The sequence below is a fragment of the Poecilia latipinna genome, unplaced genomic scaffold (genome assembly GCF_001443285.1).
Source record: "Poecilia latipinna isolate Pla-1442-1.1 unplaced genomic scaffold, P_latipinna-1.0 Scaffold587, whole genome shotgun sequence".
Lineage (NCBI taxonomy): Eukaryota > Metazoa > Chordata > Actinopteri > Cyprinodontiformes > Poeciliidae > Poecilia > Poecilia latipinna.
The window spans coordinates 101904-124374 of NW_015113203.1; the positions used below are offsets into that span (position 1 = coordinate 101904).

Below are 22471 nucleotides of genomic sequence, written 5' to 3' on the forward strand. Positions count from 1 at the left end.
CTTATTAAATTACTGTACTGACGCAGGCGGCAGCAGGTGGAGGCAAAGCCGCTTCGCCCTGCAGCGGCGGAGTCGGAGAGGAGCAACACTGACACCAGCACATTTCAAACTTGCATCAGTTTGGCCCACATAATCTTCTCATGATTTATTTATTTGCTATAATATTAATTTTCGTCTGAACAAAGCGACGGAGCGGCTCGATGGAGAATAATGATCTGTTTGCTCCTCGTCTTCGCAGGGCCCTCCGGTCGGCTCCCGCATTAGCATTCCTACCTCAGGGGCCTCATGAAAACAGCAAACATGTTGTTCAATTTTTTTTGTATCCCTTTCAACAGAAAACTCAGCTGTTGGGGTTTTTTTTTCTCTCTTTTTTTGGTTTTACGTTTTGTTTTTACTCATCAGAAGGTAATCTGGCAACTCAGATACAAACTCTGCTAAACAAAAGAGGAAGTGGTTTCCTCTGAGTGAAAAAAACAAAACAAAACACTCAAGACCGTGTGAACTAGGCTGCCTGTTCATTCCACCACAAAGTGTCACACACAAATAAATCATTGCTATGTTAAGTCCACTTTTGGATAACTATTTGCTCAGTGAGAGTTTTCTTTCTTCTGTTTTTGCCTTTTTCTGCAACACCTTCGTTTTCCGTGTCGTCAAAGAAACGTCGATGTGAGAAACAGATTGTAGACCAAACAGACCGGGATAAATAATTCACTAAACACAACTTGCCCTGATTTCTGCCAGACCTGGAGAATTGAGAAACACTTAAAAAGAACCGATCTGACGACATGAAGCAGGCTAAAAGTTCTTAGAAAGCAATGCATCATGCGCCGCTTAAAGAGATACTAAACCATACGAGAAACAAAGTCACTTACTGCAGTGAGTGGCTTTGTTTACAGATGGAGAATTCATGGAACCGTAATGATTCACCAAAAAGTAGTCCAAGAAAGAACCACTGACTCATTCAGGTGTTAAAGTAAAAACAGCATCTAAAGCACTGACGTCACTTGCGTTAAGAAAGCCACTGAGGCGTCTCGTCTTTATAAAAAATGATCCCCAAGACCTTTTGGACTGTATTTTGTGGGCTGACAGGACAAAAGCTGAACTTTTTGGGAATGTCGTGTCCTGTTACGTCTGCTGTGAAACTAACACAGCCTTATACGGAAAGACAACGGAGTCAAACACGGCGGTGGTAGTGTGGTGATCTGTGCCCACCCTGTTGCTTCAAGTCCCGGGAAACTTTCCGTAAATGACGGCACCATGAATTCTGGTCAGCATCCTGAAGGAAAACGTCCGACCATCAGTTTATGACCTTCAGCACGGGAGCATCGGGTTATGGAGCAGGACAATGATCCTGCAAGTTCACCTCTGACCTCTGCCCAGGCACATTCCAGATTTGAATGCAATTAAGATGCTGTGGGATGACTTCAAACAGGTTTTCCATGCAAAAAGAGAGTGAACCAAGATTTCTCTATCCCTCTGAGAAAATTGGCATCAGGCAGTAAAAGCTTCATCAGTGCGTCTAAGCTGTCTTAGGAATCCAGCTTTCTTTTTGAGCCTGTGTCAGCTTTCCCACCCCGTTTGCTGATATCACAAATTTGAAAAGACATTCACTGAAAATGAAGGTTTGTGCAACGGCTCTGCATATTCATGCATCTGCTGATGGCTGCACTATTATGCCTTTGGACTCAGATTTAGCTCAGATAAACGCGAAAGAAATCAAAACCAAAAGAAAGCAGCTCCTGTCCCAGTGCCGACAGATGCGTTCGCCGCCAAAGCATGCAGGTGGTGGGCAGTCCAGTTTTCACACGCGCCGACATGTTGACACAAACCAGCAAATGGTGCCACCTCTAATATTTTGTGTGTGCGCGCGAGGCGGCCTGATGCTCGCAGCACCCAACCCCCCCACCGGCTTACGACCAGTTGTTTTACGACACGCTGGATAGAGATCAATACATCAACAGCAGCTGCCGCCATCAAACAATGAACGTGTCACTCCAACATTTATGACACCGGGCGATCTTACAACAAGAAGACATAAACAACATGCGGGATTCTTGTTAACTTTTTGTGTCGATTTAGAGACCGCCGTGTGCCAAATACCTGTCCTGCACCCAACAACAGTTAAATTAGGGCGCGGGTGTGTGAAAAGCAAAAAAAAAAAAAAAAAAAAAAAGAAGAAGAAAAAAGTCTGATGTTTTACACTCTGCGTGGGTTCCTCTGTTATCTGTGTGTAGCACACACTTGTGGGAACGTGCGCTGGGAGTTTGCGATTCAGGCTGTGCCTGCGTGAGATTGCAAGCTCTCATGTCCTGCTGTGCGCATGTTAACCACACTCATCCTGTACGTCGAGCCACTCGCCTGGGAACCGATCTGCTCCGCCTTACGCTCAACACCACCGCCGCCACCCTCATCCTACCCCTCCCATCTGTTTTCCTCTCTCTACCCGCTGTGGGTCTCAGTGTTTCTATGCCTCGAGGTGAGAAAGTCACGTTTTTAGCTACAACTCTGCATGGCTGAGCTTTGAGTGAGTCCTGAATTTCCAGAAGAGATGTCCCTGAATGGGAGGACCCCTTAGTGACCCGAGTCGGGCTGCAGAAAGCGAAAGCGTTTCAGTCCACAGTAGTGACAGGATGTTATTCTAGCAAGCACTTTAGTGTGTTTCTCCCCAGAAGCACAAAGAACAACAAAAAATGAACACTAGAGCAGGGAGAGGGTTGCATATCACGGACATGCGCGAGTGTCCAGATTGCACGTCAGTGTCACCACCAGATCGTGAGTAATATCCCGCAACCAATAGAAATCACAAGACAAAAAACTCAAAATGCAGTTTTTCAAACCCAATGAAAAAGAAAGAAGCAGAAATGTTATGATGAGACCTACGCAACACTGCTAAGTTGATTCCTGACCCCTTCCACGAGAAAGGGGAAACTGATAAATTACTGTATTCAAGCTTATGTTGCTTTTTCCTTCCACTCGATTTTCCAGAGACACCTGAAGCCTTGAGAGCAGGGTAACATAAAGCTCATTTACGATGCTGAGTAAAACTCACAGGGCATGGACTGAGGCTGGAGCCTGGACCAACTCTAAACATCTTGATGTAACTTTACATCTTGCATAATTGTTCAGGCAATAAACCACAATGGCTGTGGTCCCCAAACTAAGGAAAGACCTTCACACAGAATATCCATGACAACTCTCCATCTCCTCTTTGCCCCTTATGTCTTATTAATAGTACTACTTAAGGATTTTTTAAAGATGTAATAATATTAACAATACTATCATCATTTATTAATGTGTTTCACATCCACCACATAATGAAAATTTTACACAAAAAAGGTAAACCTCAGAAACTTAACTTTTTAAAGATAAAGCAAATTAAACAAATACACTTTGTGATGCTAAAATCAGCTTACCTAACATTTTAAATACATTATCTTTTACAGATATTTCTCCTTTAGTGCTCTTTCTTATGTCTCACCAGTTTTTGTATATTATGATCAAAGTACTAAAACAAATTGTGGTGATCCTGGGTGCTCGGGTGGTTTTCCTGCTGCTTCTCGCTCTTTCCACCAGGGGCCGCCTGGTGGATGATCTCTGGTGGGCGTGACCAGGGACGCTGGGATCCTCACACCTGTCGGAGATTTTCTCATCTCCGAAGAGATTTAAGAGTGGAGTCAACCAACACATCGATGCCAGATTGTTAACCAGTAATGGTACTGTAGGCCACCACTAGAGCAGTTTGTGATTCCTCTGAGAACCCTCCAGTGACACCTGTTGTGTTTACTCGTTTCCAGACAACCTCCTCGAGACGTCCTGGGTCACCCCCCGAGGCTTTGAGTTCCTGGCTGTACCTGACCCTCTTACCCCTCGCCGGTTGCCCACCTCGATCTGCCCCGGTAAGCTGAGGCCCGCAGCTGTCCGCCCTCTGACGCCGTCTGCTGGTTTCCCCCCTACACCGGCTGGTCCGCAGCAGATTGCCACACCCGAAACGACCCCAGGAAATACCAGTATCCACCCCCGCTTACCTGCCGCCTGACAGTAAGATTGGTCCCGCTCATTCAGAACCCGGACATCCACAGACCTTTACTCATCACTCATCCTCTCTTCCAGCCCGTTCCTGCTGCCGAGTTCCTTGAACCCTGCTGAAGCTCTATTGTTTTGTTGTTTTTTTTCATTAAACATCTTTTACTGATACTTGGTTCTCTTGTTTCTGCATGTGAGTCAAAAAGTTACCTCCCAGCATGACACAAATAAGCGGAAATGATTTTAACAAAAAAACAATTCAAACTTGAGTGTCTGTTCTAAAAACGCAGCTTCCAACATGGTGCTGGTTTTCAGGGCCAGGCTGCTGCTCGCAACATGGCCGACACTAGAGTATCTTTTCTATCATGCAACAAAGTTGAATGAGTTTCTACTACTTTGTTTCTATGCTTCGGTTTATTGTAACGGGGGAGAAAAAAAAAACAGGATCAGGGACAAGGACTGCTTTGAACTTGAACAAACTTCCTTTTCTTGGTTCCTTTTCTCTGAACTGCACTGAGGTCAGCACCATGCTGGCGCTCTGATTTTCCCTTGATCCATTATTCATTCTTCCCCGCTGGAGCTCTGCCTTCATGGCAAACAGGCTTCCAAAGCTACACCAGTGCCCTCTTCGCACTTTGCCCATCAGTCACTCCACGTACGCAAGAGCCAGAAACGACGCGCAAACAAAGACGCTGTTAAAAACACGTCCCGCATTTTTACCCCTCCTCCCCTGCCTGACTCGCCCCATCAGACTCCTTAGCTTCCAAGCGACTCAACAACCCCAGCGCACCCTGATAGCAACAAATTAGTTCAAAGCAGAAAGATCCAAAAGAGCTGCAGTATTTCACGCCTACTGGGGCCAACATAAGCTCATTATGGAGCAGACACACACACAGGGAAGAAAAGGGAGGACTCTGGCACACAGAAAACAAGACTAAGCTGAAGATTTTTTTTTTATGATTCCTCTGCAGATCCATTGATCAGCATGTTAAAAGAGAGCAGTCATAAATCAGCGGAGTAAAGGGTGGGGAGAGTGAAAAAAAAAGAAGTACAGAAAATCCGACACGTTCAGCGTAAAGCTTTGTGAGGCAAACATGCCGTTTGTTTTTGGGGGTTTTATATATTCAATCAATGTCTAAGTTGAATCTGAGCTTTATGCTGAGGCAGTAACACATGAAGGCTGCGGCGGACTTCGGAGAATCTCGAGGAGCAAAAAGAAAAAAAACAACAAACAAACACCATTACCCGGGTGGGATGGCTCCTCTGGTGGTCCCCATGGAAATCCGCTGGGTGCCTGGCCGGTTCAGATTGTTCTGTCCGTTGATGGTGAGCGCGTGGTGACCGTGGGAGGATGAAAGCGATGGCATCACCGGGGAGCAGGGGAAGTTGGCAGAAGACAGCGGCGACTGCACCTGTTCTGCTTTGGACTGCCCACCTCCCACACTTATGTTATTGTGGTTGGCACCGGAGGAGCCGGACGTCGGGGACCACAGGGAGGTTCCAGCAAAGGTGTTGCTCTGCCGCACGCCGCCGACGGTTCCCGGGGCGCCCGAGTTGCCCGCCGTCCCTCCGTAGAGCTTACGCCGCTGCGAGGCCAGGATGGCGTTGGAGGCGGCTCTTGTGCTGTTCACCAGGATGCACTGCTGGCACGAGCAGGGCTGGCCAGAGCTGGCGCCCACGGGCCACGACTGGGACTTGGGAATGGAGCCCATGATGAGCGGGTAGGCCAGGTCCATGCGTCTCCGAAGGCGCCGCTTGCGCTGACTCTGCCGGTTGGTCTGCGACATGCTGTTGAAGTCGATGAGGTAGCAGAAGCCCAGAGAGGTCAAGTCCAGCCACGGGTGCTGCTTCTCGTAGGCGTTCTGGATGGTCACGCAGATCTCCATGTCGTATGGCGTCCACGAGCCGTTGTCGTTCTCCCACTCCCACACCACGCCTTTCCCTGGGGCCGACGACGGCTCGTAGAAGTTCCTCTGCACAGGCCTCATGGTGCCTGAGAGAAAAACGGAGAAAAGTACAACGTGAAAAGGACTTCTTGACTTGAATGGTAAAAACTTTGGTCAATGAGAGAAAGAACTTTAGTTTTATCAGGAGGCTTGTCTCAAAACACCCAAAAGTCCCTTTCTGTTGCCTCTCCAATGCGTTAGGTCTAATGCATCGACAGGCCCCCTACTGGTGGGAAATATATTTGCTGACTTTTTTTTTTCTTTCCTGCCCACTGCCACCCAGCTGCATGAAAGACTGCTACTAAGTCTTTCGTGCATTTTTAAAAGAAAAATTCAGTAATGAGTCATGAATCAACATTATACTGAAAATATTTTTGGTCACGAAAACTAAAAGAGCACCACCAATCAATATTATTAAAGTTTATTTAATTTTAAAGATGTATGACTATCACTATAAATATATAAATATATATGTGACAAACTACAAATAGTCATTAAGTGTTCAGATTACTTTTTTTAATACCTGAAATAATAAATATGTTTAGATATTTTACCAGCGAGAAGATCACATTTTTGCTCTTGTTTAAAAAAAAAAAAAAAAAAAAGCAATGTTGTTTTTGGGCTTATTTCGACAAATTGTGTAAATACACAAAATAAAAATGTTATTTTTATTCGGGACTATTACGCTGTAGGAAACCCATACCGACCTATAGCCAGTACAGACCAAATGTTTTCAAGTTTCAGGCACATCAAATACAATATGTGGTGCTGAGGAGACGTGACGCGCTGATGGAAATGAGGGCCAGCGTTGCTCTGATGCCCTGAGGGGGAGAACAAATGCTGATGTGCAAACTGATAAATTCTTCACCCTCATAAAGCTGCCACTTCACATAAAAGTGTAAACTTGGCCTTTGAAAAGAAAAAAAAAGAAAAAATAACAACATAGATGCACGTCATACCCACAAGCCCTTACTCGGTAAGTTTACCACTCTTCTGTATGACGACAGGGTGCAAGGCGGCTTTGTGCCCATGTACCACCGCCGATGGGCACTCAGCTCCCTCCTCCATTATAACACAATTACCGTAGCCCCATGGGAAATCAGGACACCTCAGCCTATCCATCTCCACGCCACACATCAGCGAAGGTATCCAGGCGCTCCTGCAGAAATCCCTCTCCCTCCCCCAGCTAATTTAACGGCTAAATGCACAGTCCCGTGCCAGGGAGAGCCGCGGCAATAACGGAGGAACGGGAGTGTGTGTGGAGAATAAATAGGCGTGGGATTGACATGGGTTGAGCAGGGCCGCTGGGCAGCGGTGGCAACTCCTTCGTTCGGCAGTTTGGCGCCAACGCAGGGGAATAAAACTGCATCAGCAGCAACTGCGACTCTGACCTTGATTGTGTCCTGCAGTCTCCTGCTAAAGGACTCGGTTTGGTGGCTAATTTCAGTCTGAGCCGTGTGTTCACAGATGACTAGTCAGCCAGCTGCGTGCGTCTCTCACATCTTCACCCAGCCGTCCGTGCACAAATCTGCACCAAGGCGTGATCGTTGCTTGCGAGGTGTACCTCCTTTTTCCTCAGAAAAAAGCCAAAATACACAACATCGTTTAATAAGTTTCAAAATGAAACCTCTTCCACGTGGTTTTTGAAAGTCATGTTATGCTCTCTGTAGAAGAGGAAGGCTCTGTGATGTTCCAGTTCCTCACTGTGGCTTTTCTTTTCTTTTCTTTTTTTTAAATCAGATATGCAACATGCAAGTATGATTTAAATTGTTGTAAAAATCAACAGCTAAATAAGCATTGTGCAAATTTTATAAATAATATAACAGGCGCAGTTGCTTATCCCCAGGCCTTAATTTATCCACATGGTTAAGGTGAGGAGGGATGAACAGCATTTCATTTTGAAGACTGTTTATTAGCTTAAGCTGATCTGACAGAAATGCATAACACAGACGTGACCATATAACGTGGTTAATGTCTGTAATGTGCAACAGCTTCTGTCTAGTCTTAAAAAGAGAAGCAAGTAGTTTTTCTTTTTGTTAATATATTTATTCAGGGATTTTAATGACATATTTTAGTTTTGTTTTTTAAAAGCTGGAATTGGGTTTGAATTTATGAAGGATTCATGGTCAAAGTTATACACACCTAGAAACTGGCTGGATATTTGAGCAAGTTTAATGGCCAAACTGGTGGAACTAATTTTTTTAAATAGTTGGGTTTCTGTCTCTGACAAGCTGTTTAGAATATTTTATTTTTCCTCCAAAGGGTAGAGATCACTCAGGGAGCTTAAAGTAACACACTGGAATAATGCTCTTCTAATGTCTGCTCGGATGGGAAAACCAACTTGTGTCCAGGTTTCTGCAACCCGGCTGCTGGTTTTATTGGAAATAAAGCAAAATGTGGATGTAACTCATCAGCTCTGTACAATGAACCAGTGAACCAGCAAAAATAGGCCCTCGGCATAACACCACTACGGTCATTTACTGCTGGTTCAGTGTTACCGAACTTGAAAACCTTGTCTTACAGCTGAGCTGCCCAGTCTTTGTCTCATCTGGCCACTATGCGTTTCTCCAGAAAACATTTGGTCGCTCTAATTAAAAGCCAAGACATCAAAGCCAACGATGGCTTTAATCATAAACTCCTAACAGGAAGTTTACGATTAAGATGCTGTACACAGCTCAGAAATTTCTGGAAGAGCGGCTTGTTTAGCTGCATTATTGAAAAGCTGAAAACATCGTCCTGCTGAGGTGATGATCCGATGACTAATAAAACAAACAATGAGGTAAAAAAAAAAGGGTTATAATGTAAAAATGATTTCTGTCTACAGACTCATAATTTTTATAAATTATTTCCACACCGTTCGTCGCTCTAGGACATCCAGTTTCCTTCTGTCTGACAGCCTGTGTGCAGCGTCTCGCTAAAAATCCTCCCACCACTGTTACACCATTGGTCAGAGAAGAAAAAAAAAAAACTGTGAGAGAGCTGCTCTCTTTGTGCTTCAGAACTGCCAAATAATGATTGATATTAATTGTAAAAATTACACAAAAGGTCTTATAATGACTTTGACAAATGACGATGGAAAGCAGTTTGGCTTCACAAAGCTCAGCAGTCCAGTGGAAGCAAAAAGATGTGAAACGAAATGAAGTTAGTTTAGAAAATATTCCCCATGGTGCAGTATCTTTATTTAAAGAAATAAATAAAGCTGCGTACACATTGCACATCTGACAGGACTTGCATATCATGAGCTTCTTATGAACGCAATGTGTTGGCGTGAATTGCAGCTGCCTGATCTTTCAAGGCAGACCTGTGCAGACGCTGTTGCAGTAATCAGTTGGACTAAAGATAAACACATGAATGAGTTTCTCAAGATCCTATTGGCACTTTAGACCATTGATCCTGAAAATGTTCTCCTGGTGACAAAAGGCTGTCTTTGTAATTCTCTTTATGTGTTTCTGAATGTCAACGTCTGAATGCATCACTACATCCAGATTTTAGACCTGATCCGTAGTTTTTAGCTGTAACAACTGAAGCTGCGTGCCGACTCTTGAGTTTTGTTTTTATTCAGCCGAAGATGGTTATGGCACCAACACACATCGATTTTGGGTTCACAGTCACCTAGTTATATTGAAATGGTATAATCTGAGCTAGCAGGAGGATGTAAATATAAAATAGGAGGCGCCCCAAGATGGAACCTAGGGAAACCCATCGTGTGATTACCGTAGTGTCATACGTTACCTGGTCTTCAGGGAAGACTTGAACCAGTGAAGTATTGTACAGAAAGCTTAAGGATAGCAAAGTGTGTTTGTTTCTGACCATATCTTTGTTTTCTACTCCTGTACTCAAACTAATGTTTTATTTATTTGAACACAGAAAATCCTAATGGCTAAAACTAATCACCAGTCGCTCAACCAGGTATGAAAACTGTTCTGCACTAAAAGCCTTAAGGGGCTTCACATTGGAAAACTGTGATATGCTTGACCCATAGTTACACATCCTTTGGTAAATAGAGAGCTACAAAAAGAAATGACATGTATGCAAACAAGAAGACAACCAACTTTATGATATGAAATGTGTGCAACACTGATCTACCATGTCATAAACCAAAAAAAAATGATGCTGAGGGAGGCTGGACTGAGACCAATCTCAGCACATCTGCAGAAGCGTCAGTCATTTTGACATTCAGTCAAATACACAAGTAAACTGGTTTCTGCCTCTAGTACTGTAATCAGCAACTTACTACATCAGCACTTCCACCCGTAACATTTCACAGAGGGCTTTCTGGGTCTACATGGGATTGAGGACTAGGAAATGCCAAGGTGAGCAGTTCTAAACATGGGTTGTTATTTATTTTCAATGTTTGAGCAGAGAGAAGATGTAAAACAATGTCACACTTCAAAGAAACCACTGTCGTATGAAATAACTCACGACAATATTAATTTAGTACTTCCTCTGTTTACCTACCGAACAGTAATTATGAAGAAAAAGTGCAATGGTGCTAAAAGGTTTCAGGTTTAGTGCAAGTGTTCAAAACAGATGGGTCATATGAACACCAGGACATAAGTAATCGGGAATAAAAACGCCTCAATCTGAGTATTTTGACATCTAAAATTATCATCCAAATGAAACTTCGAAATGAGTACTGCACACAAAAGAACTGTACCTCATAATAATTTTAGCAGTCTTGCAAAATCTTAAGAGTTGAGGTTTGGGGTTTGCACAGGGAATTCGCACAAAGACAAAGGGACGCTGGTACAAAATGTAACCAGCTGCCATAACTCCAAAACTGAGAGGTGAGACCTAGTGAGGCAGAAACATTTGTGCCGTCATGTTTGCATTCTGCTGTAGGATCTGTGTAAACTGCTGATGGAGGATTGTTAGGACTGGAGACCAGAAGCCACAACACAGCAGTCCCAGAGCCCGCATGTGGAAAAGTTTTATCCAAACATTCATTCTGAAACTTCTGCCACCTATTATATCCTGTAATTTACTGCTGTGTAAACACGCCACTTCCCCCCTCCGCCCGCCCCACCAAAATGTTTGGCCCGAGCTGCTGATGTTCTCCCCGTGACCCTTCCCGCTCATCCTAACAGGAAACCGAGCAAGAGCGGTCACTTCCTGTCTGACCTTCTGTGCCTTCGGCGGCCATCTTTCCTGCCTCACTTATCTCCCTCACTCCCACGATGTCCTCCAGCTGTCCTCCCCCCCCCCACACCCCATCCCCCAAACCAGCACAGTCTCCTCCGGGTGAGGGATAGCTGCGTGATGTATTGTTACAATCGAATCTCGCCGCGGGACTCTCGACCCGCTGTCACACAGCACCGGGCGGGTTCAGGGTGGGCTCAATTGGCCTTTCGCATCTTAGCCGGAGCAGAAAAAAAAAAAAAAAAAGAAGCCATTCCAGTCCTCGTCCCTAATAGCTTTGTTTTTGCCTGCGAGTGGAGGGAATTACTCTTTGAAAGGGAAGGACATGCATCATTAAATTGCAACATCCTTGACTGCCCTTAGAGGTATCCTGCAGGGGAAGTAAATAGATTGGGAAAATGATACTTTATAGATAGGGATATCGAATGCTTTTACAACGGATGTACAATTACTGCTCATTCTGAACAAAAATATGCAGCACAGCCAGAGGGGATAATTTACTCTCGAAGCAGAACTGTAATGGTCTCTTTTTACCCCCCTCCTCAAGGATTTTCCTCATTTTTCATGTCAAAATGAAGACAAAATGAGATTTTTGAAGACTGTAATTTCCAGGCTTCACAATTAAATTTTTGTTACCTTTTTTTTTTTTTTTTTTACAACTTCATCTAACAACAAAAAAATAAAATGACTGCTTGTTTTCTTGTTATTAGTTTCTACAGGTTTATGAACAAAATCAGAAGAAAATACAACTGTAAGTGGATGGATGAACAGAAGTGAATACATTCTGGAAATACCATCAGATTTTTACAATGACCTTTTTTCTTGTGCACTTATCCAGACCTGAAACATTAAAAAAAAATAAAATAAAATACATTTTTTCATCATTTGAAAACAAGGTAAAAGAAAAGAACAAAACGAAAAAAAAGTGCTATTTCTACTAACTTAATGAATATACTACATAAATATGCCACTGAAGTCATGTCACGCTTTCAGTGCGTTTGTGCTGTGGCCATCTGAGAAACAATAATAATTTTAAAAAAAAGCCCCGCTCCCAATAGAAGCCGTCTGTGACTCAGTCGCTACAGGTAATTCGAGACATGGCAAAATGCACCAGGTCGAAACGATGTCGTCACAGAGAGGCGAGATGTCGTTGTCACAAAAGCGTCTCCGCAGAGAGCAGAGCGGGCAGGATGGGGTGGGCGCACGCCTGTCCACATGTGAACCACTGTACTCTTACAGCACCAGCAGAGTCTTCCTCCTGTACTCATCATCTGCTGCTGACGCCAGCTTCCCCCCCCGCCACCGGCCCACAAACACCCCTTCCAGTCTCTTCTGGATCCTGACCAAAGCAGTCACCACTGAGCCATCCCTCACATTTTCCACTCTGTCACTCACTGGACCCCGTCCCGGCTCTCACACGTACAACGCTCAGCTTTTGGACAGAGATGAGAGATCTGTGTCAGTGAAAAACATCACCTTGCATTCATTGCTCCAGGTCGCCCCGCTGCCGCTGCGCTTGGATCGAGCGCTATCGTAAATCCTTACAATCGACAAACCTCTCCCGCTTCCCAGGGGCTCCCGTCGATCGCATTAAAACATTCTGCTGCGTTTTCCGCTGAACTGGAAGGGGGGAGGGTTCGCAAAACGCTCACAGTCATATATGTCTGAAACCAACAAGACGAAATCCTAGCTTTACATTGGTTTTACTCTTCCTTTTAGCACCCGAAAACTAAGTTGTGCTATAAATGATTTTTTTTTCTGAACTTGGTATTCGGTTAAACACGTGCTCTCAAGCACCGATTTCCCCTCCGAAATGTTCCCTGTAGGCGTTAACATTAAAACATTAATGCTCCTCACTGCTTTTTCAATACACTGTTGAGAAGTTTACACTGGCAATAATCTATGACTCACTACAAGTAACCACTCTAGGGTTCATATAACATAATTTGACCCAGAGGTTGCTTTTTTTTTCCTATTGCAAGTCAAGAATCGTTCACTTTCAACGGAGGAGCTATTATATGTCATGAAGCATGTTTACAGTGCGTCTGCAAAGAATAACACTAAACTACCACATTAAATATTTAAGTTCTTTTGGAAGTAAAATTAGATGACTGTACTGTGCATTTTTATTCTGCCTGCTGTATAAAACTGCCTTAGACTGACATTAAAGCCTCAAGTCTTTCAAGGTGCATCTCTACCTGCTTTGTCCATCCATTCTTCAGACTAGACAGCAAGCCGTCTGAAAACAGCCTTTTACTTTAATCTTGTTAAAAATGATTTGGATTTAACCAGTGGGTTGCCAGTTTTAACACCTGCTATGCACCATTCTCATTGTATGGCAGACTCACCTCTGTCAGTCTTCTCCAGGGTAGCAGTGGCTACAATGTAGCTCCTGCCATCATCGGCGTATGAACGTGTGTGTGAATGGGTAAATGACTCAATGTAGTGCAAAGCGCTTTGGAGTCCTCGGACTTGATAAACCGCCATTCGAGTACGGGTCATCTACCTTTTATCATCATCACGCACCATCAACCAAAGGATAAGAGGGCCTAGATGCCGTTGCTTCATCGCCTGACCGTTAACCTCCGCTGTACTTGCTGCCCCCCTGTTGACTACTTGTGTTTTCCCTCGTGTGCTTTAGCCTTTCGTTAACTCCTTCTTTGTGTTCATCCTTCAAGGTTTCCTCCGTCGTTACCTCCAAAGTTTCTCCTACGATTCCTCACTCGTAATCTCCCTGCAATAGTTCCTGGGTCAACGGCTCACGACCTCTTGTCTTCATTGTTCAACCACTGATCCAACATGTCCTGCTCCCAGCATCCCCTGTATCACGTCAGCCAACGACTCCCCGGACTCTGCTCATTCTGTCCTGGCGTTCATCGCCTTCGTCCACCGAAAGCCATCGACCGTTCAACCTTCATTAGGGTTCATCTCCTTGGCTCACCTCTGTCCCTCTACCTCACAGCGTTGCCATTTCCTGCCTCCTCCGACTTTCCAAGACTCTGCTGTATTCAGTAAAATCTGTTAAACTTGTACTTTGTCTCCTGAGAGAGTTTTGGAGAACCGTGAAAAAGATGACAAGTTATGATGCTGTTTGTTTACCGATATTCTCCTTTAAAAAAAAAACACAAAAGGCGGACTCTCTTTATACTAATTACTAGAAAAATTCCCCGGATTAAAGGATCTACTGGATTTTATTATGGTTTATGAGAGAAAGGGCGGTAAAATCAAGCAGATGAGCCACAGTACCCCTGTTGAACACTGAAACGAATATTTAAAGCAAACTTGAAGGAACTAATCAACTTAAACCTGCTAAACCGAGTCCGACATATTAGAACATCCAAAGACACGTGGTAAACTAAAAAAAAAACCAATGCAATCTGACAAAAATGTCACGATATATCCAATTGTTCAACCTCAAACTCAGCTGGAAAGGATCCAGCCGCTGCAACCCTGAACTAAATAAAATGCATCAAAAATGTTGCTGTAGAAAACAAACAAACAAAAAAAACTCCATGAATTATTATCATCAACCTTCATAATTTTCCTCATATAAATAGCAAATTCATGATAAATATGTTAATGCATTCTTGAGTATGGGAGACATAAAATAATTAAAGCCAGTTTGATGTTTTCACATAACTCCCTGGGGCAGATCTTTAAAAGACTTTCATCTCTGGAAAAAGGATTCCTCACAAACAATGAACCCAAGCTGGCCATTAGCGATGAAAGAGAGAGAAGTTGCTTTGGCTATAAATGCCTCAAACTGTCAAAAAAAAAGAAAAAAAGAAAAAAAGTTGTGATATTACCTGAGCATGATAAAAGGAGATTTTTTTTTTATTGAAATGCATGTAAAGCAGAGACCTTAGAAGTGAAATCTCTCTCTCCCGTGTTAAAAAAAAGTGCTGCATACCTGTACATCAAAGTCCCAAAGATCAGTAAGAGACTTATCTGCTCGTTAGGTAACATGCGGAGATCAGAGAACATCGTAATGAGCGTGATAGGCTGGGATTAAGCCGATTTAGCAGTATTGGATCTTAATATCTCTGTTCTTCAGCTCCTCTTTCAAAAAAAGGAAGAAAAAAAAAAACCTCAACCGGCGAAGCTCTTTCCACGTCCTGATTCATTGCTTTTATTTTCCCAGGATGCACCTCTTCATAAAGGGCTGTAGTCATGAATAGTGACTTGGATTCCCTGAAGCATCCTGATCTCTTTGTCTGAAAAAGTGATGGATGAACAAAAGTGTCGGTGGATGAGGGAGAAAGAGGGGGAGAAGAAGAAGAAGAGAGGAACGGTGGGGGAGGGAGGATGCTGAGATGGAGCAAGGCCAGAAAACAAGAAAGAAAAAAAAGAAGAAGAGGAGAAGGTGGAAAGCATCTGATGAGAGGAGCTTATCAGCTGACAAGAAAAAAGAAGTAAGGAGTGCAGTGGTGGGGGTAGCAACTTCTTGAAAAGTAAACGCTGCAGTAAAAAAAAAAGAAGAAAAAGAAAGAAAGAAAGAAATTGCCCAACTTACAGTTTCGCCTGCAAGAAAGACAAAGTGGTCAAGAAAAGCAAACCGACTCCCACTGCAACCGTCCTCCTCTTCCTCAGCCCCTCCAGTTTTCCTACAGCCTGGCAAGGGAGCTGGCCAGTTTCTGCATGCTTGTGCAGCGTTTGCACTTACTGAGGTTACACAAAAAGGCCAGAGTGGGTAAAAAAAAAAAAAAACTTCAGAAAATTAAGTTAGAGACCTGTCCACCTGCCAGCTTCCGCACTGCAGCAGGCGCTGAGACAACCTTAACGTTGTGACCGTCCCTCGGCTGAGGACTTTGGACGTTTTTCACTCACTTGTGGCGACCTGCAGCTGAGGGCATGAGCAAAGGCGAGCAGCGTTTCGTTGAATTTTGACACAAAGCTGCGTCGTGTCCAGGGGAAAACCTCATCAGTGCAGTCAAATTGTTGGGACAAAAGAAAGAACAAAAACATAAAAAATAAAGAGGCACAACTCAGGCGCCATTTGCTTCACACTAAACCTGCAGCTTTGGCGTCACATTAACATGGCAGCACAGGCAGAGAGAGCTGACAGGTCTCCAGTGGATAAGATCTCTTGTTAGCAGGAGACGCAATTTCGCAAAGGAAAGCAAAATCCGGCTCCGTTAATTTTTAAAGGAAACACATCCGACGCAGCTTACGTAACGGAGAAGCGGGTTTCAGAGGCACCATCCCTTTTGAAAATAGTCACTTCACCTGCTTACCTTCTGTATTAATAATCATTTACTGCCAACTTCCCATGGAGGAGCTCTTGTGCCTGAGCAACAGCTAAATATTTCATCCAGGCATCGGTTCAACAGTGAAGCCAAGTATTACCGGAGAGCAGATTGAATAAAAACATGAAAGTCCTTTTGAAAATGTTTCAAATAACTCACGCAGCCAGATTGCTGCGAGAGACGAGCAGGAGAGGCAGCACTAATCCGAGTGGTTGTCTCCTCCACGTTCCCGAACTTCAAAACGATTTAGTTGAAAACAAACACACCCAAGTCGACGAAGCAACATAAACACGTAAAATTAGGATTTTATTTTAATTATTACTTTAAATGGAGATTATATTTTTTATACCCTAACAGAAGAGGATGTGACCAATTCTTGAGGCAGACGACCAATGATCGAGCAATTTTAAACTTCCGAGCCATCTTTGAAAATGTGGAGATATTTTCACAAACTCCTTTACAACAGAGCGACCAAAACAAAATCACTGCGTCGCTGAAAGCCGAAATTTGAACCTTGAAAGGCAGACTGAGACAGACAGACCTCTTCCAGTTTGTGTTAATGTGCCTCAAGTTTCATTGCCAATCGTGCAAAATGCGCCTCAACACAGACATTAGAGCTGGTGCTAGCTACAGCAGTGCTGACACAGGTCCACAGCAAAAATAATAAGTTAATATCTATATAGTGTTCTTTAATTCCTGTCAAATATCACCATTTGGTTAAAACATTTATTTGAATGTGATAAATTGAGATTCCAAAGCCCTCCACTTGATTGAATCTCGCCTGATGCAGTCTAGCGGACACTGAAACACGGCCATCTGATCTGACCTCACATTGCCAACAGCAACGCTAATCCCTCCATTTAGCAGGAAAAAGTGACGCATCCAATTTTTACTCCCCACGCCGTTACCCGGTGATGTATTCCACGGCAACGGCGCCATTATTCATGCCAGGCGTCGCACCACGGCAACAGACTCCACCGTCTGCTCAGCCGGAACCTGACTGATGGGGCCGAATCGCGCGAGGAGAGACTTGGAGAAAAAAAACGGATGACCTCGGCCACGCGACGCATGCAGCGCTGGTCGCCACACGACTCGGTTTAAGAACAATCTGGCACAAAATGAGGTTTTCAAAAAGAAAAAGAAGAGAGAAAGAACCACCTCATCTCTTTGGACGTCACAGATTTCTGACTCACTGCTTTGTTCACACAACCACATACAGGTCTATCGGATGGCCTACTCAACACTCATTGCTCACAAAATATGTTAAGTGGGTGGCTTTTTTTCTCTCTCTCGAGAAACAACAATCACTTCTAACAAATCACCCATAAAACAAAAAAAAAAAAAGAAAAAAAGAAAAAAATAAAAAGCTTGGACTATTGAAAGCAAGTGTGACTCATCCAAATGAACAACACGCAGCGAACGTGTTTGCTGAGATGGGCTTTCATAATCCACTTCGCGGCTGTCAGACGCGCTCAGGCCTTATCAGAGGAAACGTCTGGCCACATTAGCACAAGCTGTCCCTGTGCCAGACGACAGTGGTCGGCTCAGCGCTGAACTGGACATGGTGTGAGAGCGTTGAGAGGGCGTCAAAGTGCTTCAACCGCACAAAGTGGTGATGTGTTCACCAATTTCACCTCGACTGTGCTGCTCCTTTCTCAAGGATCTTTTTTTTTTTTTTTTTTTAAAAATCAGGTCCGGTACCTTTCCCCTGTGGACTCGCAACTTTAATCACATTTGCACAGTGTGCCCATCCAAAATGCTCCTCTATGTTTCTGCATTGCACAGTTCATCTGTGATCACTCAGTATATGAGGAGTAGACGGTTAATGCAAGAGGCCGGCTGCGGTTGAGGTCAAGTCTTTGCCGTTTTAGGGCTAAAAGCACAAATCAGGCTCCAAAGATTACCGCCGGACTCTTAGGGGTTTCGACAAACGCAGCCCGCCCTGTGTTTTTTTTGCTGTAAACGATTCAAAAAGTTATCGATTGTGCTGAGGTGGCAAAGGAGGAAGAGGAAGTCGCTGAAATATTAACAGTAGAGTGTTACAGCTGAGCCAGAAAGATGGTTTTCTTCTCATTGTATGGATATCGCTGAAAAGGGGTTCGCCTCAATGAGACGATTTCATGCCCTCGGGTTCCCAACAGCTGGAAGAAATATGCATAATTCAAAAGGACCTATGATTAATGAATCATTTATGACATTCTTAGAACGTGTTATTACTCTGGAGGAGATAAGGGTCAACTCATTTAATTAGTATTAAACTCAGAGATATGGTGGAAAAAAAACAATCTAAAATTACTTTTTTTTTTTTTTTCCATTTTACTTCTTGCTGCTGGATAAGAGGGTCCAACAGGAAGAATAAACCCTGTGCAGCTCCCAGAGGAAGGACACTTAGTCGTAATAGTAACACACAGTGAAGTCACTTTCTTTACAGTATGAGGGTCGGGAGGTTCCCATGCTGTTCATGCTTGTATCGTTTGAGTAGATGAATATTTAACCTTAAGGGCATGGATGATCCAGACCCACAGAGGCCCACAGTTCTCCTCCTGATGTCTTCTCACGTAAAGAAGCAGTGTAGTTGATGGATTGTCTTAAAATATGTCCAACAGAATATCCTCATTTAACTCATGTTAAAATGTCTCTAATTTATGTGTCCGCCAACCTATCAGAAGCTTGCAAAACCATGACATCATCATCATCATCATCATCATCGGGGATTTACCAGAGTGACTCAAGGAGTAGTAATCTCAGTCTTTGTAAACTTTTGACTCTGAAAATGTATCTCCCTATGAGTAAATGCACCATGCTAATGTCAGCCACAGGGGACTTTTTTTTTTTAAGCCTTTTTTTTAATGGTTTCCATTTCTGTCTGTTTTTCCAACATCCTGGTGTAAAAATGTTGGCAGCCTTGTTGGAAATCTGAGAATTGCAAACTTCAGGAAATACACATAAAAGCTGCTGTTTTACAATGTTAGCCATCCTTAATGCTGATGTACATTAGCTAAATCCTGCATAACAACTAACACAGTGATGTGACGCTTAACCTGCTTCTTTGGCTTTTCTCCACTTCCTGTGCAGCTCATGTCGACTTGGTCGGTCCGTCAAGTTTCTGAGTTTAACTGCAGCTTGTGGAGTATTTTATTTTGAAAAAATACCAACTTTCCACCTCCATATGACTTATTCCCAGTAAAGACTCCTTACAGTTTTATAATTATCCCCGAGCAGTTAAAGCAAAGGCTTATTGTTATTTGATGCATGCATAATTCTTACACCACTGGATTTTAAAACTTCAAAACTTCAATCTAGATGCAATATGTCTACTTTTACTTACTTATTTTTACATTTTGATTATTCATTGCTTCATGTTTGAGTTTTGTTTATTAATAATCACTTGTCACATTTTAAATAAAGATAAATAAAAAAAAAAACGTCTGAACTTTTGAATTTCAGCAGCATTAAATCTCCTGCACTGCCTGTCAACCTGCCAAGGTGAGCAGCAGGACAAAGCAAAGAGACAAGCGGAAAAACTAAATGACTAAATCTATTGCATTTATATTGATATACTTATGAATATATAAGTATATCAATAAGTTCACACTGAAACAAATCCGTCATACCCCCCGCGTGGAATCACGATGGGCTGCAGGTGTAAACCCCGAACACATTTCCAGACACGCGATGGCATGTGAGCAGCTCCTCTGAGAAGGAGAAGTGGAGGCGGGCTGCCAGCACCACCTGGCACACTTCCTCCCCTCCGCAAGTTACTGCAGGATGCTCCTCCTGCTCGCCCGTCACCGGGCTTGGCCTCGTACCAAGAGCCGTGATTTAGAAGTACTTACAGGTGACACAGAGAACGGAGGAGAGGAGGGCGGGGGAGCGCCTCGCATTGATATTCCAGCAACTGCTCAGGCAGCACACAATCAAAATAAGTGATATTGCTTGTAGGGCCTGAGCCACGCTTCGCCACAAATATTCCCCCTCTTTTTGTCATCCCTCCAAACAGCTTTTGACCTTGCTGTGAGAAGGAAAAGTCGACGTCAAAAAACCTCTGCAGCCAGATATGCAGATCCAAATGGTTTTGGATGCGAGAGCAACCGGTACTTAGCAAGGTATTGGGAGCTTCTTAGGAAAGGATGTTCAAAATGATCTGAGTTCTTATTGCATAAATAACAATTATTGCTAAATGAACCTTATTCCCCCAAGTAAGGTTACTGGTCATCTGGTTATTTGGGGCATTTACACCAGCCCAGTTCAACCCGCTTTAATTGAAATCTGGCCCGTTTGTTTAGAAAGTCTGGTTTGTTTGGTGAACTCTGATGCGGCTCCGCCTAAAAACCAAGGCCTCGGTTCGACTGAAGTGAACTGGCACGGTTTGAATGTGTATGTGGATGCCGACCAGACACTGCTCCAAAAGCAGGAAGTGGACTACGTCGCAAGGCGTTCTGGTTAAATACAACCCAAACAAATGTGCGGGTCCAGCGTTAGTGGGAGAAATGTCTTACCAAAGACTAAAGAGAAATCCTGCAACTGCCAAAATCTGACGCCGCTGCACTTTTGTTGTCATTTTGTGAAGAAGGAAGTTGTGCTCAGTGTCTTGTTCCGAGGTTTTTCATGTCGTTTCCTCGGTAGTTCTTGGTGCGGCGCCACCACGGGCCTGGGGTGAACAGGTTTCTCAAAGACTGAATCGTTTGACACAGAGCAATTTGAGAGCGAACAACACCATCTGAAACCGTCACAAGTTTAGAACCGAGTCTACAAAACTGTCAGGTGTGAAAACACCCTAATTTTATACAGTGTTAGAGCGGCGAGAACAGCCCAGCAACACAACCAAGTGGTCATTCAACATAAATATCCTTCCAAATGTTTATGACATCCAAAACAAAAGGAGAGCTATACACAGCAGGACATAAAAACACAATACAAAATGATTTACTATTTACCATCATTCATTCAGATGGTTTTATGTTCACTACGTTTAATCACATTATGCAAAAGCTGTTCCGACCTGTGTGAGACGGTCTTTAGGGGTTGTGATTTACATGAGCGCAAGGATGCTTTAAGACGGGCGTTTGTTCAACAAGGAGTCAGCCAATAAACGGAAGTAGGAGATGAAGCGGCGTTTACACAGACAATGCTTTGATAATGCCTTTGATAATCCCCGCTTTCTGGCAGCAGCGGGCCGAGTCAGACTCCCGAGCTCTGATCTGAGCGACCTCCCAGACAAGACTGATAAAAAAAAAAAAAAAATAGAAAGTGGCGCGGAGAGCAGCTTTAAAACCGCTTCCTTGATGGAAAAGCAAGATATCCACTTTAGAAGTTGAAAGTGGCGACTTGCTGGATTACGAGTTCGAACGTGACGCGAGGAAACGATTCCACGACCCAATCCACAGGCTGCCAGGAGCTGCGGACACTAAACTCATCACAGTAACGCAATAAAGATGTGGAGCGAGAAACAGACCCAACGAGGGCTGGAATTCAGGTTGGCTTTAAACTCAACAACCGTCTGCCTGATGCTTTAACACAAAACTACGGGGATTATTGATTATGTTTCGACGGAGGAGAACCGTAATTTCGTTCCGATTAGCTTTTTTTGTAAGATGTTTCGAATTAAGACACATTTCAATGTAAAAGATGTCCCGACCCAATACAAAATACGTTTCCCCCAACAATGGTTCCATTTGTTAGCACACAAAGCTGCCTGTTTAAGCTGAGGACTGACTCTATTGCTTTGTAGCCTCAGACCATCACGCTGCCGCCGCCATCTTTATTCCGAGCATGGTGAGTTTTCACTGGAATCCTGTGAACTTTAAACCAGATGTGCGGACAACCACACCCTGCAGAAAAAATAAGAAAAAAAAATATCTAACTTTTCACCAAAATATGTTTCTAAATTTCTAGAGGGTCATCAAGGTTCTGTTTAGTAAATCTGACATGGAGATTGTGTCGTTTTTTTCCAACAGTGGTTTTTGCTTTGAACTTTGTGCTTAATTGGGGCAAATGCGTTCAGCATTGCTGTAGATCAGAGGTTCCCAAACTGTGGGGCGCGCCCCCTAGGGGGGGGGGGGGGGGGGGGGGGGGGCGCCCTTCCGGGAGGGGGGGGGGGGGGGGGGGGGGCATGTT

General features: G+C 43.8%; 1 protein-coding gene and 1 long non-coding RNA gene across 5 annotated transcripts in view; one reads left to right on the forward strand and one right to left on the reverse strand.

Annotated features, from left to right (window-relative positions):
* Positions 1–22471, reverse strand: part of dtx1 (deltex 1, E3 ubiquitin ligase) — a 53075-nt gene that overhangs the window by 16806 nt on the left and 13798 nt on the right. For all 4 annotated transcript variants that reach the window (XM_015042376.1, XM_015042374.1, XM_015042375.1 and 1 more), the window contains exon 3: positions 5269–6016. In XM_015042376.1, the coding sequence (XP_014897862.1) occupies positions 5269–6016 (748 nt within the window). The remainder of the gene's footprint in view (positions 1–5268; positions 6017–22471) is intronic.
* Positions 2184–4464, forward strand: LOC106953541 (uncharacterized). The gene is made up of 2 exons (XR_001426211.1): positions 2184–3713; positions 3795–4464. It is a non-coding gene; the product is annotated as an uncharacterized LOC106953541 (long non-coding RNA).